General features: G+C 36.8%; 1 protein-coding gene across 2 annotated transcripts in view; it reads right to left on the bottom strand.

The window, feature by feature from the left end:
• LOC111869531 (enhancer of mRNA-decapping protein 3) overlaps positions 1-9,471 on the bottom strand; it is a 13,149-nt gene extending 3,678 nt beyond the window's left edge. Inside the window, exons 1-5 of one of the 2 annotated variants that reach the window (XM_023861133.2) lie at positions 9,338-9,471; positions 7,561-7,766; positions 5,407-5,555; positions 3,950-4,115; positions 2,120-2,273 (exon numbers count right to left, since the gene is read on the bottom strand). In XM_023861133.2, the coding sequence (XP_023716901.1) occupies positions 2,120-2,273; positions 3,950-4,115; positions 5,407-5,555; positions 7,561-7,766; positions 9,338-9,339 (677 nt within the window). In that variant the 5' untranslated portion in view covers positions 9,340-9,471. The other variant, XM_023861132.2, reaches the window with a different exon arrangement.
• Between the last annotated feature and the right edge of the window lie 9,020 nt (positions 9,472-18,491).

Here is an 18,491-nt window from a genome sequence, read left to right as displayed (position 1 = left end):
TTAAGAACAATGATGAATAAATAATTTTCGAGCAAAATTTAAATGGCCGGCTGAATATATTACCGCAGGAGCCGCGGCCGCGGAATTTAAATTACCACGTCAAAGGGTTAAACTGGGTGCAGTGTAACAGCTACGTGAGTGTATACACCTGATGATGGCCGTTTGCGGCCGAAACATGTAGTGTAGAAGAAAGCAAGACGAAAGACCTACAATATATTGTTGCACTTAGGACGGAGTTTGTATCATATATTCCTTGTTCTAGTTTAATCGAAGTCTAAAACTAAAATCCAGTAGCAACATCTGAATAATGTACTGAAGCTTCTGAAACCTACATAATGTGACAGTAAAGATAAAAGATAAAGTTTTCCCTGTGCTTAATTAATTAATTAAACATTATGGCATGAAAACATATGGAGTGCAGGTATAACTCCACCATTCCTGACCTTGGCACTAGATACAGGTCAGCAGTCATTTTCATGCCCTGACTGCTTTACTTCCCAGGGAAAGAGCCCCTAGTACCCATTGAACAAGAGGCTGAGTGGACCCCAAAGCCAGTCTGGATGCTATGGAGAGGACAAAGTATTTCTCTTGCTAGGAATTGAACCCCGGTCATCCAGCCTGTAGACCGTTGTTATACCAAATGATCTATCCCAACTCCTATACACGGTAAAGTAAAAGAATTTTGGTAATGGCATAACTCTCTTATTTTGAAAGCATAACATCAATCAAACCAGAATATGATTCCTTATAAAATAAGAATTCTTTAATACTTAACCCTGTAGCTGCTTTCTATTTTATTTATTTTACTTTATTTAGAAACACTGTCAGTAACTCAAACTATATATCAAACCATGAATAATGAACTGCAAAAGATGTGAAGGGAAGAAGCCATGGCCTAATTTACAGTACTACAATGGCATTTGCCTGAAGACATTGAGGAAAACCATGAAAACAGTCAACACAGTTCACCTGAGATTCGAAACAGGCACATCCTGAACGAAAATCAGAAGCATTACCTATTCATCCAACTTGATGGTTTCATGTTTTTAGTAAGGTTTTCAACAGGCATGTAAAAGTGTTAAATTTCTTGAGATCAAATTGAGATAAAAGAACCTTGATTTGAATGCTGATATTTTTCATTCTGAAAGTTCAATCATTTTGAAATACCTGCTTGTGTTTGCACAGTGACAAACTACCTGATCCATGACAACTATAATGGATAGCAATGTGAGCACAAATCAATCTTTACACTATAAAAAACCTTCTCCCCATAATACATCTTTCTGTTTCTGTATGTGGCATCAGTGAACATGAGACCTGTATAGAGGAATAATGACTTTAAGAGGGGTTACCAACCGAGAAATAACTTAGTGAAGGATGAGAATGGTGATCTGCTTGCAAATTCCCTCAACATTTTCAAGATGCAGAACTACTTTTCTCAGTTATTAAATGTATATAGGGTCAGTGATATTAGGCAGACAAAAATGCATACAGCTGAGACGTTACTACCTGATCCTAGTCCATCTGAGGTTAAAACTGCTACTGCAATATTGAAAAGGTATAAATCGCCAGGTAGTGATCAAATTCCAGCATAACTTATTCAAGCAGGAGGTGAAATATTATGTTCTAAGCTCCATAAGCTAATTACTTCTATTTGGCATAAGGAAAAATTTCACGATCAATGGACAGTCTATTATTGTACCAGCTCACAAGAAGGGTGATAAAACTGACTGTAGTAATCACTGGGGGACATTGCTGCTATCAATTTCATACAAAATTTTATCCAATATTCTTCTCTCATGATTAAGTCCATACATAGTTGAAATTATTGGGGAACATCAGTGTGGGTTTCGACATAACAGATCAACTACTGATCAGATTTTTTCCTTTGTCAGATACTGAAGAAAAAATGGGAGTGTAATGTGACAGTACACCAGCTACTCACAGACTTCAAGAAAGCCTACTCTGACATACTCTCCCTGCTATCTCCCCCATAAAAACTCTCAAACAGAATAGATCATACCATGAACAAAATTTAAACCTATTGTACTGTTACTGGACCATGCATACAAAAATACCCTTTTACCACCTGAGTTACCTATCTCTAATTTCTGCTTACCTATGCCCACCACCAAGCAACTGCAAAGCCATTTCAGTAGCAGCTCTTCCCATAAGCTCAGCTTGGCGTTCTTCAGTTAAACCCATCCGTTCAGCAACTGACAGCAACTGATGGCGCAGATCCGGCATTATACTTGGAATTACTAACCCATCATCTAATAAAGAATATAGTATAAAAAAGAATAAAAACATATTGCACTTAAAATAATGTTATTCAAATCACTTTTCATAAGTACAGAAATTAAATTACTACTTAACTACTCATTAAAACTGTTAAACTAATTTAGACAAATGTTATAAACCTCCCAGAAGTCACAATACAATAATGTGAGTCCACAGTCAGGGGGGAAAAGTATGGAAGATGAAAGGGAATTCCGTTATACAAAGGATTATGATATACTGTGGTGGGGAAGTATTATTTAGCAGCAGTTAAATGTATAAAAAAGGTAAAGCTATCCCTGTAACAGGCTATGAAGGCCCATAGGCTTCTTAGATGTCGAGACACTCACATTTTCTCCGCACAGTCAGCTCATAGATGGCACTAAGGTTGTCAGCCTTATGCATCGACCAGCCGTTACACCCCAGGAAGATTCCTGGTACTCACTTCTGTTAGAGGCTGAGTCAACCCCAGGGCCCTAGTGTGGCTGGAAGGATTAGGTATATTGAAAAAAAAAATCCACCTCATCAGGACTCGAATGTGCGACCTTCCAGCTTGTAGCATAGTGGCCCAATACACTACCACGTGCCCAAATGTGCACATATTAAAGTACAGGTATGTAACAGGAGCTATTGGATCAAATTCTGGAAAATGTGTGGAACAACTGACAAAAACTGAAAAACACTTTTCAGTATACAGTACAAACTGCTTGTATTGGAATCTCAAGGGACAAGTTGCATTTAACACTATAACTTCTACTTAAAAATACTACACAATACACCACTGTTCTTTGTTCCCTAACTCTGATTATTTTTCAATATTCCTTTGAGTTTCTACGTGGATGCATCTTCAAGAAGCCAGCACCCAAGAATTTGATTTTCTAATGGGCAAGCATTATTAATTATTCTTAATGAATGGGTGATGCCTGGAAGCCTTCGGACTGCAAAGGGAATTTCCATGTCTTGCTTGAAGTTCATTCATCACCTCTTTCTCATAAGAGCATGGAAATTATATGGCACTCAGATGTTGTTAGTGAAACTGCGTAAAGTTGGACAGCACAACAGGAAGTGCAATTCTCAGCCGATGGACTCATTTCCTGATCATTCACCCTACCAACAATGATGCACTCCTGTGTTCTAATAGCGGGAACCCTCTCATGGCCTATTTCAATGTACTACACCACATCTGCCTGAAGAGGCACAAAAAAAAGTCTATCGAGACTGGTCATCTAAGGTTGGGATTCATACCACGGACCTCCTGATATAAAATTGATAATGACTCAGTCTGTCACGATATAAAACTAAAGTGTAAAGACATGGAAACTAAAGATGTATAAGAATGAAGAAAAGAGGTGGAACAAAAATCTAATATAATGTAAAGTATCATCCTCCAGGCTGTGACACTGTGTAGTCTGGTAGAAGTGAACCAGAATTTTGGAGGAATGTAATGCCTCCATCTTCAGGGTAAAGGGGGAAGTCTAGCAAGCAAACTAGCAAGCAGCAAGACAGCTCTTCTGGCCTGATTCCTTACTGGATTCTTCAACCCAGAATATGGTGGCAATACGTTCCTCCAAAATGTTGGTAAACTTCTACAGAATTACAAAGCACCTTTCCATCATCACCATTGTGGAAACCTCAAATCATAGACATAGATTAAGTTCAAGTAAATCCTTACCAGTGACATATTCCTTCAAACCAGGTGCAGGCACTACCACCTGTCTATACATAGCTGGCACACTTGCTATCACATTCTCATTATGGCGATACTTCTGTGAGCGCCTGCTTGTATCTGCATGACGAACAATGTCCGGCCTTTGTGCATTTATCTCATCATAAACAGCCTGAAAATTGTTTGTACACAGCTACATATATTATTTCATCAATATACTCAATTTCATTACAATTCAAGCGCATCATAGCAGTTTAAATTACCTTCAAACAAACTGCCAAATCCTTCACTATATTAACTCAGTGCAGGAGTTATAAATTACATATTCCTGTTCTTAAAAATCAGGCTTATACCTTCAACTCATATGTATGTGGAATATATCTGTGGATGACTGACATAGGTGACCATGTCAAGAGCATGGAGGCAGGTTTCTATTGGACTCTGACCTACACCATTGGCCATTGTATTATTTCCACAGAACATGTGCCACAATGAACATGACAAACAACTTGTAATGGAGAAAGAAATTAAACATGCTGATGCAGCTCATGATTATAAATTATCTGAGCATTCTCAAATTTCTGGATTTTCATACACAGTTGAATACTCATTTGTTTTCACTCAGACGGTGTTCAATTTTGGTGTGTTAAGCCAATTAGCTTAATGTCAAATTCTGTTCTTTTAACACTTCACTTTGATTTAGTATTCAAACCCAAACTCTCCAAGAAAATAAGACCTAATGTTTGTGATGATTGCACATTAATAGTTATTGTGTTTTTGGACATTATCCATCACCCTGTCTTTTTAATAAAAGCACATCGTTTCGGACTAGATCCTGTCTGTCTTCAGGAAAAAGCCTACTTCATTGGACCCATCTGATAGTGCTAGTCCCTATTTCCAGATACAGGATAGGATATGTAAATGAGTCTCAACATAAACCATCTTTGTGAGCTAAGACAAATTAAAAACATTAAAAAAAAAACTCCACACACACGAGGCCTAGCACCTATGTCCAACCACTGCTCCACAGCTACTGTTGTTAAAAGAGAGTACTATCAGAATAGAAGTTATCGCTACTCTACTGATTGGGATCAACTGAGTATGCTTTTTCCTGAAGATGGAGAGAGAATCCAGTCTTTGAAACGTTGTGTTTTAAACAAAAAAACACAATAAAGGATGATGTCCAAAAGCACAATAATTGTATCCATGAAAAATTTTAGTGACAATTTTACTGTAGCTGACTTACTAGACAAAATCACACAAACATAATGCACAACAGAAATGCAGAGTCTATTAGATATACTTGGAACCCCTTCTTCCTAAATAAAAATTCAATTTCCATCTGATTACCAACTTATAATTTAAAAAAATAAAAATATTTAAATAACTGTGAATGAAAATGTCAATATTAGTACAAGGCTATTCTGATATAATATTTAATAGACATTGAAGAAATAACCAACCTGTTTATTAAACAGGGCCAAATTCTTTTCAAAATCAAAGTCCTGGTCCAAGATACTGTCTATAGGAGTCCCAAAACATGCTTCATCTCTCTCAGACCACCTTTGGCGAACTCTATCTTTCTTGCTGGGCGTACGGTTTACATCACATACTAAATAAAAGTAAATTACAGGTGTGAATTCAATAAACACATCATACTAATGAGAATTCTGAATTGCACAAATTCTTCCCCTGAATTTCAGCATAAGGATTCACTGAATGTTGATGCATGGTTTTTAAAAAATAATGATCTCAGTAGAACTATACAGTTCAAAATTACAAATATACAGGTTATGGTAAATAGTTTACTATGGAGAACATAATTCTTTTCATCAAATAATTTTTAATTAGTAACAGACCCATGTACGGCTCATAAACTTTTATGTAAATTCTGATATCTGTATATTTTAAGGGATAAAATGCAATTCAATAAAACTCACTTTCCCTATTAATTTTACTTCCATAGCTATCAACACAACTTAAGTTACGACTAATGTTTTTACAAGGGAGAGCCAGTAAATAGGCCACAAATGGAAGTAAAACAGTTATAATGGATGTAACAGGTTTTCTATTTGTATCACTAGGTAGTAGCACAGTTCAGCTTCATGACAGTCCAGGTAGCATATATGCATGCACATGTTCAGAGGCTGGTTTCAGTAGTCAAAATGGTGACCGTGCTTGAAGAGTGTATTACTGAAAAGCAGCCTTCCGTTGTGTGTTCTTTGTGGGCAAAAGGACTCAACGCAAAGGATATTCATAAAGAAATGCTTACTATTTAGAGTGGGAAGTGTTTGTAATGTAAAGCAATTCACAACTGGGTCAAGAAATTCTCTAGGATATTCAAAAGTCGCAGATAATGCCTGATCAGGTCATCCTGTTGAGATAGAAACAACCGTACATGATCATTTGAAGTTTCAGGAAGTGTGCGCATGGTGACACAGCTTCAAAAGCAGGTTCCCCTGAACAATGGTTAGTGCCAGCAATGGAGCTGCAGTCAGATTTCAACTTGCAAGAAAATTAAACATGGAACTGCAGTGCATGTTGTTCCAAAGATAATTCTTACTGAGGGCAAACATCAACACTGCAGTGGCAAAGAAGAAACAAAGTGTCATATGTGACCAAGAGACTTGGTGTCTTCCTGTACATTTATCACATTACTCCTTGTTCATAAAAACAAATTATCATCATTTCGTTTTTAAAATCACAAAGCTCATATATTCTGAGTAGTAAGAAGTCTGTTAAACTGTGGCAGGCATACAGAAAAGTCATTTGTTAATACTTATAAAAACATCTCAGGAGCATTCTAAGCATTCACTGTAAAACTGTTGTTATATGTGAAGTATCACTTTTAAATATGTTCATGAAATCATAAGCAAAGTAAAAGGAAAACAGATTAAACTGATTCCCTTTATAAAAAAACTCTACATAACAAAGTCTAGTAGAATTCTAGTACATGGAGGCATTATACTCGTAGCAAGTGTTTCCCCACATCCCCACCCTCACACCAGAAGGTCATTCCTGTCATATAGCAGTGATGACATCACAAGAGTGCAGCTAATGGCCAGAGTGCACAACATGAGGGTACAAGGGGAGGGAACAAGGCCTGATGGCATAGCCGTGTCTGCTCTTGACTGTAGAAATTTATTTAAAACAAAACCCAAATCCTGCATTTGCATTATTATAAAAAAAAAAAAACAGTCATACCTTCGTAAGTTTTCAATCCTGAGTTTATGTGGCTTAGAAATAAAGTTTTAAAAGCAAAACCAAATTTAACCTCAGAAGGTTTATTATTATTCTTGGCATTATTTTTAAAAATGTTACAGAAGCCTGGCTATAACACTTTAAGTCTGCATACTCATAGTTATATCCTATAATGTCAATAGACTACCACTGGTCAAACAGAGATAAAGCTTTGGGAAGCAAAGAGGAAAAGGCACCTGTGCAGTACAGTGGAAACCCTTAGGAATGTGACACATGTGTGACAAGAAGTGGTGAATACCAACCAGTGCTCCATATACTAAAATTAAACCGGAAGTCCAACAACTGACAAGTACTGTACATGTACTTTATGTAGACATTTCAGAGTAGATAACATTTCTCATTAAAATGATACAGACCAGTGGGTGTATGTACACTGCAGTCTTCCAAATGTTTACGTGGAGAATCTCGAAGCTGAATCCCTTTAATGGTAGCCAAACATTCACTAACAGAACGGCCAAGACGTTTAGGTACTGGTTTGGTAACAGCTACTGTACTGGAAGGACTTGTTACAGATGCATCTGAAGCTGTTTCAATTATAGTCAGATTACTTATGTCTGCACCCCTGAAACATATCAAATTCAGAACTAGTATTTCATCTGTAAAAAAAAAAACAGCCTCTATAATCTTTGAAACAATATAGTACAAAGTTATACCTGCTGCAGCTACATATTACTTCTGGGAAATATTTACCAGGGCCAAGTATAAATAAGGACGGTTACAGAACATCTGTACTGTACCAACATTTCCATATCACTTGAAACCTGTTTCTGACATGCCATTTCTCCAATGGAACACCAAAAATTTTAAGGAAAAAAAAACTGTTTTTTTTATATTTGGGCCCAGATAACTTTTAAGCGATCTTAGGCTGTCCCAAAGTGTGTTGCTTTGCAGTCCCAGTACAGAAAGTACACTTCACACGGAAGTGAGGTTATTTTCTAAAGGAAGAAAATGATTAAATAATATAAAGCTCAGATTCATATACACCAAAACATTTGGCCGACAAACCTCAAATCTTACATTTAGCTCACAGTTTGCACTACCCGCAAACAAATTAATTTTTAAGAAATCAGTCCTCTGGGATGTGGTGCAGTGTAGATATTGTGTTAACTGACGTTTCGGAAGAACGTATGGCCTCTATCTTCAGGGTAGAAGGAAAAAGAAGAAACTCTGCAAGCGAGGAACCGGCGCAAGCAAGTGCTCCTCCGAAACATCGGTTAACAATATATCTACAGGGCGTCACATCCCAGAAGACTGCTTTCTTCATAGTCACCATCATGAAAACCTCAACTATTACATATTAATTTTGGGTGTACATACAAATACATTCCATATATCATCAGATTATGAACAAATCCAACATTGGGAGACTGGCAAAAAATTGGTAAAAGCATTTGGATTGGTTGTAAGAGATTGTAAAAGTACTGAGCCTGGTACTAACATAAGTACATTACTAATACACCATAAACTGTACCGACATCCATACTATAATTCATTATGTACGTCACGCGGCACGTTGCCTGATACAATAATGTGATTTATATTCGGGGAATACCCGATACGAATTTCGGTCGGGACACAGGCTACTGTGAAGTGTCGCTTGGTTTTCTCCCTTCCTCCTGGCAAATCCTGGGGTTGCACCTCAAATTAGTCCACAACCGTTTCCCTTAACATCGCATCTAAGTCATTAAATCATCCTGTCATTCGATACTACACAGCATAAAATACCGCCAGCTTCGTGTAATAAAAAACAAATGCTAAAACATGGGTCTCCCTCACCTAAGTGTAACTTCTGGAACCTGCTGAGGAATCCCATTTTTAAATGCTTTCTTCAACGTTATTGTCTGTTCATTTGGATCTACGCTACAAATCTGACCCTGATATGAGCCCAGATCATTCCGACATATAACAGTCACGGTATATCCGACGAACTGTTCCGTCATATTCTTCACCCAAATTTAATATTTCTCACACACTTCGTTGCAATTAAAGTTGCACATAAAGCTCAACCTCACACTCTCGTGGCTCTCCCAGCTCTCAAACCCTACTCAATAACCTCAATAACACTCCATAGCGCTCCATAGGCTCTGTACCCCCACACGCCGACCTCACCACCCTCACCACGGATCAACTTACATAGATAGTAAATATAAGCGCAGACTTGTAATCTACCGCCATAGGTAGCAATCTAACCAAGTTATTTGATAAATGCTACATAGTTGCATTGTAAACCTTTGTAAAAGTTCCCCACCAGCAGCATATCCATGCTTCGGGAACCGCTCCCATGCTACCATCTATCTTCAGCTGCTATTACAAAATGCTCTGTAGCACTCAGCAGACCTAAACAAAGAGCTCCCATAAAAGGCACACTACAACCGACCTCGTTGATGCAACCGATTAGAAAGTAGACTTCTTCCAATATTTAACGCCATTCAACTGAAAGTCAACGTAGATTTCGGAGACACTTTCCAACTCCTTTTTCAGGGTCAGGAGTAGGCCAGGCAAAAGAAAAAACAGCGTGCAGCAGCTGGCAAACAGAGAAAAATGTCAATTCACTTTCAATGGACCAGTGTTTTATACTAGACGGAAAAACACTGCTGAAAGAACCTCAGATTATATAGTCCTATCTAGTCCGTGCAAGTGTCCTTGTGACACTAACAGATGCTGAGCTACTGAAGAAATCCCAACTGTTATTAGTTGAAATCAAAACAAGTTTGCCAATATAGTCATTTAATATTGTTATAAATCTAGAGAAATTTTATGGAGCTGGCATTGTTCCGGTATGATGAGTCTTTCAAGAAAAATGTGACTTCAAATTCTGGGTCATGGACAATGAGATTTGGGAACAGCTGGCCTGCACAATGAAGTAAAGAAAAAGAATTACACCCATCAAAAATTAGTACACCTTCTGCATATTTATTTTCAGGCTATTGTTTCTGTATTGATTTCATTTTGATTTTTTTTTGGAGATGCATGATGATTTATGGTGTAAAAGAAATTACTGCATGAGCATTACCAACTGCCATTCTATTTATTACACACTTCAAACCCTTATATTACTAAGAATCTTATTCCATTATTGAAGTAAAATTAAATGGTTGAACATATGTGAACTGTATGATATTATGGTCTTCTGTGATGTGACACTGCATAGTCTGGGACAAAGGTACTAACATTTTGGAGTGCTATATATTGTGAGTCTCCAAACGCTCCAATGTTACAATCAGCACTAGAGCTAAGGAGCAGTCAAGGTTAAGTGCAGGCTTATTGCTTTCCTGGAGATAGGGAAGACAAACTGAAAGAAGTGATCAACAGACACAATGCAGTTGGGGGTGAGACACTAGTCAAGAGCAGACAGGTCTCCACAGCAGCAATGGTAACAGCATGCAATGGGCACCACAATAAGTTTAGATATATGTACGTCGTACTGAAAGTCATGAGCAACAATTTTTTGTAAAGTAACATGCTTTATTATTGTCAAACCAAATACACCACCTCAACCTACAGACCTTTCTTTATTTTTCCACATGATCGCCCCTTCTTTGTACACATTTCTCCTAGAGTTCTGGGAGTTTGAAAATTCCCCTTCCGTAAAATTCTGTTTCAGCCATCCGAAGACACTGACGCACTACTTTCTGAATTCAGCATGCTTATTGAAGTGTGTGCATGGGTGCGAACAGTGTTCGAAGATGGGTAAAGCATTTTAAAGATGGGAACACCAGCATCGAAGATGAGCCTCGGAGCGGTCGTCCTCGAACAGCTTCAACTGAACGCAACTAGGAAAGAGTGGATGAGATCATTCAAGATGACAGGCATGTGACTGTGGACACAATAGCCTGAAAACTTGGAATAGGGCACAGTGCAGTACAAGAGATGATTGAAAGCTTGGGCTATAGGAAAGTTTGTGCTTGTTGGGTCCTGCAGTCATTGACTGAAGGCCACAAAGGTCACATTGGAAGCAATTGCAAAGATGGGGTGGGAAGTTCTTCCACACCCCTCCTATAGCCCTGATCTGGTATCCTCCGACTACCATCTTTTCGGATTTGTGAAAGATCAGCTGCGTGGACGTTTTGAGAAAAGGGAGGCAATTCAGAAAGCAGTGCTTCAGTGTCTTCAGATAGCTGGAACAGAATTTTACAGAAGGGGAATTTTCAAACTCCCAGAATGCTGGGAGAAATGTGTACAAAGAAGTGGCGATTATGTGGAAAAATAAAGAAATGTCTGTAGATTGAGGTGGTGTATTTGGTTTGTCAATAATAAACCATGTTACTTTACAAAAAATTGTTGCTCATGACTTTCAGTACGACCCTCGTAGAATTGACATGTAATAATATATAGGCCTTGACCAAAGCTGTGAACTGTACAGTCTGGCATATATTACTATAAAAAGATATAAGCAGACAATAACAATCAGATGAGAGAGAGGCAAGTAAAAGTAAGATTTTTAAAGTGGACTGTTAAGTTCTTTTCAAAGTAAAAATTTTCAAACATGTTTTAATTCTCTCTCTTTTATATAGACTTCAAGAAACCTATGATTCAGTTAGGAGAGAAGTACTGTACAATATTCTGATAGAGTTTGGGATATCCATGAAATTAGTTAAGCTGATTAAAATGTGTTTAACGAAACTTAGAGTAAAGTCTGTATAGGTAAACATTTGTCTGCTAAATTTCCTATCCAGAATGGTCTAAGACAAGGAGATGCTTTATCGCCACTCCTTTTCAGCTTTGGTTTAGAATATGTCATTAGGAAGGTGGAGGAAAACCAGGTGGGACTAAAATTAAACAGGACACATCAACTGTTGGTCTATGATGATGATGTGAATCTACCGAGTGACAATATAGATACCATTAAGAAAAACACACAAACTTGAATTGATGCCAGCAAGGAGGTTGGTCTAGAAGTAAACATAGAAAAAATCTAAGTATACGTTGCTGTCTCACGACCAAAATGCAGGGCAAAATCATGACATAAAGATAGGTAACAGGTGTTTTGAAAATGGGGCACAGTTCCAATATTTGGGAATGAAGAGAACAATCAAAACCTGATTCAGGAGGAAATTAAGAGGAGATTTAACTTGGGTAATGCTTACTACCATTCAGTCCAGAACCGTTTGTCTTTTCTTCTGCTGTCCAAAAACATAAAAATTAGAATATACAAAACTATAATTTTGCCTGTGGTTCTGTATGGGTGTGAAACTTGGTTTTTGACATTAAGGGAGGAACATAGACTGAGGGTGTTTGAGAATAGGGTGTTGAGGAGAATATTTGGACCGAAGAGGTATGAAGTGACAGGAGGTTGGAGAAAACTGCATAATGAGGAGCTTCATAACTTGTACTCTTCTCCAAGTATAATTATAATGATCAAGCGAAGGAAGATTAGATGGACAGGGCATGTAGCACGAATGGGGAGAAGAGGAATGCATATAGGATTTTGGTGGGAAAGCCAGGAGGAAAGAGACCACTGGGAAGAACAACGAGTAGGTGAGTGGATAATATTAGAATGGATCTTGGAGGGATAGGATGGGCTGGTATGGATTGGATTGATCTGGCTCAGGATATGGACCAGTGAAGGGCTCTTGTGAACATGGTAATGAACCTTCGGGTTACATAAAATGTTGGGAAATTCTTGAGTAGCTGCAGATTTGGCTTCTCCATCAGAAGGGCTCAGTTCCATAAGTAAGCAAGTAAGTAATTAATATCCACAGCATTCAATGTGAAAAGATTAAAACTGTTTTCATGTTCCGGTTAGTTGAGGTTCTTCCAAACAGTTGTGAAAGTAATCATTTGTTTGTATATGGGCATGCTGTGTAATTCTGAGGATTTCTGGAATAAAAGAACCATGTCCAGGCTAATGAGTTTTTCAATCTTATAAACAGCTAAAGAGAAGGCTTCAGATAACTAATCAAATCCAGTGTTTTCATATATGAGAAAAATGTAGTTACTGTGACTGTGCCAATAGATCTTACAGTCTGACAGAGTTCTAAAATTTTGAAGCACATGGAACATGTCACAAAATAACTAAGCCAATAGTGTTCATTTTTAAGGATATAATCACAGTTTTATGTTCCATGATATTTTCCTTTCCATACACCACTTCCAGGAGGATCAATATCTAACCACAGAAGGTAACAGACACTGACTGTCATTATTAATAGAAAATAAAATAATGAGGAATATGCGACAAAAATGATAATAGTAAAACTAATAAATATAAGAACAATAGTAACACTCTCTCTGTATATAACAGTACTTTACCAAAGACCATGACACATTCTCTTCTTCACTGTGTCTACAATCTGCAATTCACTTATCTCCACAAGACTTGCAGCAAAGGCGTAGATAGAAATGGATTTTTCAAAAGACACCAATATCAATAAAAACCTGAACAGTTTTAATATTTAAAATTTATCATTATATGTGACGAATGTATATTTTAGTCATTTTAGTACCTTGTTGGTGTCTCCACCTTATCGTGGTGAGGGGGTTTGAGTAGGCCAAGGACCCTGAGAGCTATACCAGCGGTAGCGTAGCTACTGGCAGGGCCTCTCTTCCTGGACAGGTCAAAGGGTAGGCATCAGACGAAGAGAGACACCACAAACTGATGCCGGAAGCAGCATCATCAGTAGCGACTTGAAGCACAGAGCAATGATGCTCGAGACGGTTCAAGTTCGTACAGCAGCAGGCGTGACCAGAGTGGTTTGAACGGCTGCTGTACTGCGATGTGGAAAGCAAATGGAAAAACTACCACATTATCACTTTTCCTGGATAGTCTCTTTCCAAAAACAGAGATACCATGTATGCGAGATGTTTCCTCTGGAGGTAAACTACTCCCCCAATCGGATCTCCGGGGGGGAGTGTTTCTAGAGGAAATGTCATGCAGGCATTACAACAAGAAAAAGTGCGAAGATCAGAAGAAACATCATGGATACAAGATTGGAACATGGAATGTAAGGACCTTGAATCAAGCAGGCAAATTGGAGAATTTGAAAACGGAAATGCAGAAGAATGAGGTGTCTCTTCTAGGTGTCAGTGAAGCGCGATGGAAAGGACAAGGCGAAATAAGAAGTGGTGATTATACAGTGTATTATTCCAGAGGTGAACGGGCTGAAAGAGGTGTGGCAATAGTGGTGCATAAAAGTGTAGTGAGGAGTGTTGTTAAGAAGATTGTTTGTAATGACAGAATTATTGCTCTGAAGTTAAAGGCGGAACCGGTAGATATACTGATTATGCAAGTGTACATGCCAACATCAGAGTATGAAGATGATGAAGTGGAAAAAGTGTATGACACAATTGAAGAAATTCTTCAGGAAGATGGAAGAGGAGACACAAACAGCATCATATTGGGAGACTGGAACAGCATTGTTGGAGATGAACCATATCAGAATATTGTTGGATCACATGGACTAGGAAGACGGAATCACAGAGGTCAAATGCTTATTGACTTTTGTGAACGAAATGGATTGATTGTTACCAACACTTGGTTCAAGAAGCCAAAGAGAAGAATTTACACATGGAAGGCACCTGGGGATTGGAAGAGGCATCAGCTGGACTACATCCTTGTGAAACATCGATTCAGAAACAGTGTGAAGGATGTGAAGACGCTTCCTGGGGCAGACATTGACTCTGACCACAACTTGCTGGTTGCCAAGTTCCGAACCAGGTTGAAGAAAATTATAGGATTTCGAAAGCGCAGACCCAGATGGGATTTGGAGAAGTTATATGCTCAAAGACAAAGCGTGCAAGAGACTCTAGAAGAGAAACTCGGTGCAATTGAAGGTGAAAGCGGAAATGCTGAAGCGCAGTGGAACGATATAAAAGAATGCATGTTAGATACTATCAGTGATTTGGTAGGTAAAGTTGAGAAGATAGCAAGAAAACCATGGGTTACACAGGAGATGATGAGTAAAATGGAGGAGCGAAGGAAATGGAAGAATGTCAACAATGAAGAAGGCAGGAGGAAATACAGGAGACTGAGGAATGAATTGAAAAGAGCCACGGACAGGGCCAAAAAGGAATATCTTGAGAAGATATGTAATGAGATTATGGAATTTCAAAGAACAGGCCGTTATGATTTGATGTACATGAAGACAAAAGAACTAGGATGGAAAGAGAATCATGGGATTCAAAATGTTGGCATCGAAGACTCCCAGGGGAATAGAATAGTAGATCAGAGGCAAGTGCTGAAAATTTGGGAAAATTATATTTCAGAACTATATGATCGACCTAATCGGCCAGAAACCTTAGAAGTTGAACCGGAAGAAGAAGTAGATACAGACGAGAAAGGACCATATATTTTACAAAGTGAGGTGGAAAAAGCTATCAAGGAAATGAGGAAGGGAAAGGCTACAGGAGATGATGATGTACCTGGAGATGTGCTCAAGTTACTGGGAGAAGGTGGTTTGAAAACACTGACAAAACTAATGAACACCATATATGAAAGTGGAGAGTGGCCCAAGGACTTTACAGAAGTTACAATGATTGCCTTAAAGAAAAAGACAAAAGCTACAAAATGCAGCGACCATCGCACAATAAGTCTTATTGCACATACAGCAAAGATAATAGCAAAGATACTTAAAAGAAGAATTGAAAGGAAAATAGAGGATGTACTTGGAGAAGATCAGTTTGGATTTAGAAGAGGAAAAGGAACCAGGGATGCAATTGGGATGATGAGAATTATAGCGGAACGAACTTTGGAGATAGATGAAGAACTGTGTGTTTGCTTCATAGACTGGCAGAAGGCATTTGACCGGGTAAACTGGACCAAATTAATGCAGATCCTGAAAGAAACAGGTATCGATTGGCATGAAAGAAGATTGATTAGCAAATTGTACATGGATCAGAAAGTTAGAGTACGACTGGACAGGGGGGAGACAGGAAGTGTGCAGATTGGAAGAGGAGTTCGACAAGGATGCTGTTTATCACCAATTCTGTTCAACTTGTACAGCGAATGCCTTACCAAGGAAGCTCTGGATGGGCTCGGTGACTTCAAAGTAGGAGGGCAAATTATTCAAACTGTGAAATATGCAGATGACCTTGTGTTAATGGCTAAGGAAGAAACTGTGCTACAGGGCATGATTGATAGACTAATTGAAATTGGAAGGTGCTATGGCATGGAAATGAATGTGGAGAAAACAAAAGTAATGAAAATTTCGAGACAACCAACCCCAGTCACAATAAAGATAGACCAAAAACAAGTGGAGAATGTGAAATGTTTTAAATATTTGGGTAGCTTGTTAACAGATGATGGAAGGTGTACTTGTGAAATTAAATCCAGGATTGCCATGGCAAAAGCTGCATTTAGCAAGAAGAAGAATCTTTTTACCAGCAAATTGGACTTAAATTTGAGGAAGAAACTAGTGAAATGCTACATTTGGAGCATAGCTCTGTATGGGGCTGAAACATGGACACTTAGGGCAGTAGATCAGAAACATCTGGAAAGTTTCGAAATGTGGTGTTGGAGAAGAATGGAGAAGATCAGTTGGACCGATTATGTGAGAAATGAAGAAGTGTTAATTAGAGTCAGTGAGCAGAGGAATATCCTACACGAAATAAGAAAACGGAAGGCTAATTGGATTGGTCATGTTTTACGCAGAAACTGCCTTCTAAAAGAAGTTATCGAAGGAAAGATAGAGGGGCGGATAGAAGTGACAAGAAGACAAGGAAGAAGACGTAAGAAGATGCTGGATGACCTTGGGGACAGAAGAGGATACTGTCATTTGAAGGAGAAAGCTCTAGATCGCATTAAATGGAGGAATTGTTTTGGAAGAGACTGTGGACCTGTCGTCTTGACAGATTACTGATGATGATGATGATGATCAATAAAAAGAAGCATACATAAAAGGTAAAGGTGTCCCTGAGCTTTATTAATTTAGCCAGTACGGCATGAAGATACATATGGAGTGGATGTACAGAGCCACATTTTCTTGACCTTGACACTAGTTGGAGGTGAGTGGAAAGCTTCATGCCCTAGCCACTTTACCTCCATGGATAAAACATTTGGCACCCATCGAATAGGATGCTCAGTAGACCCCAGAGTCAGCCTGGGCGATGTGGAGAAGAAAAAATTCTTTACCCAATTGGGACTCAAACTCCAACCCCTCATTTGTCCAGTCAGTAGCCAGTGTCTATACTGACTGCATTATCCCGGCTCCCCAAAGAAGCATGTATCATCATCAGTAAAAAAAAAAAAAAAAAAAAAAAAAAAAAAAAAAAAAAAAAAAAAAAAAAAAAAAAAAAAAAAAAAAAAAAAAAAAAAAAAAAAAAAAAAAAAAAAAAAAAAAAAAAAAAAAAAAAAAAAAAAAAAAAAAAAAAAAAAAAAAAAAAAAAAAAAAAAAAAAAAAAAAAAAAAAAAAAAAAAAAAAAAAAAAAAAAAAAAAAAAAAAAAAAAAAAAAAAAAAAAAAAAAAAAAAAAAAAAAAAAAAAAAAAAAAAAAAAAAAAAAAAAAAAAAAAAAAAAAAAAAAAAAAAAAAAAAAAAAAAAAAAAAAAAAAAAAAAAAAAAAAAAAAAAAAAAAAAAAAAAAAAAAAAAAAAAAAAAAAAAAAAAAAAAAAAAAAAAAAAAAAAAAAAAAAAAAAAAAAAAAAAAAAAAAAAAAAAAAAAAAAAAAAAAAAAAAAAAAAAAAAAAAAAAAAAAAAAAAAAAAAAAAAAAAAAAAAAAAAAAAAAAAAAAAAAAAAAAAAAAAAAAAAAAAAAAAAAAAAAAAAAAAAAAAAAAAAAAAAAAAAAAAAAAAAAAAAAAAAAAAAAAAAAAAAAAAAAAAAAAAAAAAAAAAAAAAAAAAAAAAAAAAAAAAAAAAAAAAAAAAAAAAAAAAAAAAAAAAAAAAAAAAAAAAAAAAAAAAAAAAAAAAAAAAAAAAAAAAAAAAAAAAAAAAAAAAAAAAAAAAAAAAAAAAAAAAAAAAAAAAAAAAAAAAAAAAAAAAAAAAAAAAAAAAAAAAAAAAAAAAAAAAAAAAAAAAAAAAAAAAAAAAAAAAAAAAAAAAAAAAAAAAAAAAAAAAAAAAAAAAAAAAAAAAAAAAAAAAAAAAAAAAAAAAAAAAAAAAAAAAAAAAAAAAAAAAAAAAGGAGCAACATCATCAGCCTTACATCCAACCCCAACATAGAGGATCAGGTCCCTGCATTTATGCATTCCCAATGACAGGGTGGCCCACTTACACCCTCAGGCATGAGGTTCCCTTTTTCTTGTCTTCTTTGACTCACAGGGCTACAGTGGAGGTATTCTAACCCACCTTCACATGCAGAAAGGATATATCACTCATGGAGCTGAGCCCTTCTTGAGAAGTTGCCAATTGTGCAGC

Source organism: Cryptotermes secundus, unplaced genomic scaffold (assembly GCF_002891405.2).
Source record: "Cryptotermes secundus unplaced genomic scaffold, Csec_1.0 scaffold139, whole genome shotgun sequence".
NCBI classification, from domain to species: Eukaryota; Metazoa; Arthropoda; class Insecta; order Blattodea; family Kalotermitidae; genus Cryptotermes; species Cryptotermes secundus.
Note: the sequence above shows the minus strand (reverse complement) of the source record. Positions and strands in the feature narration are given on the sequence as shown.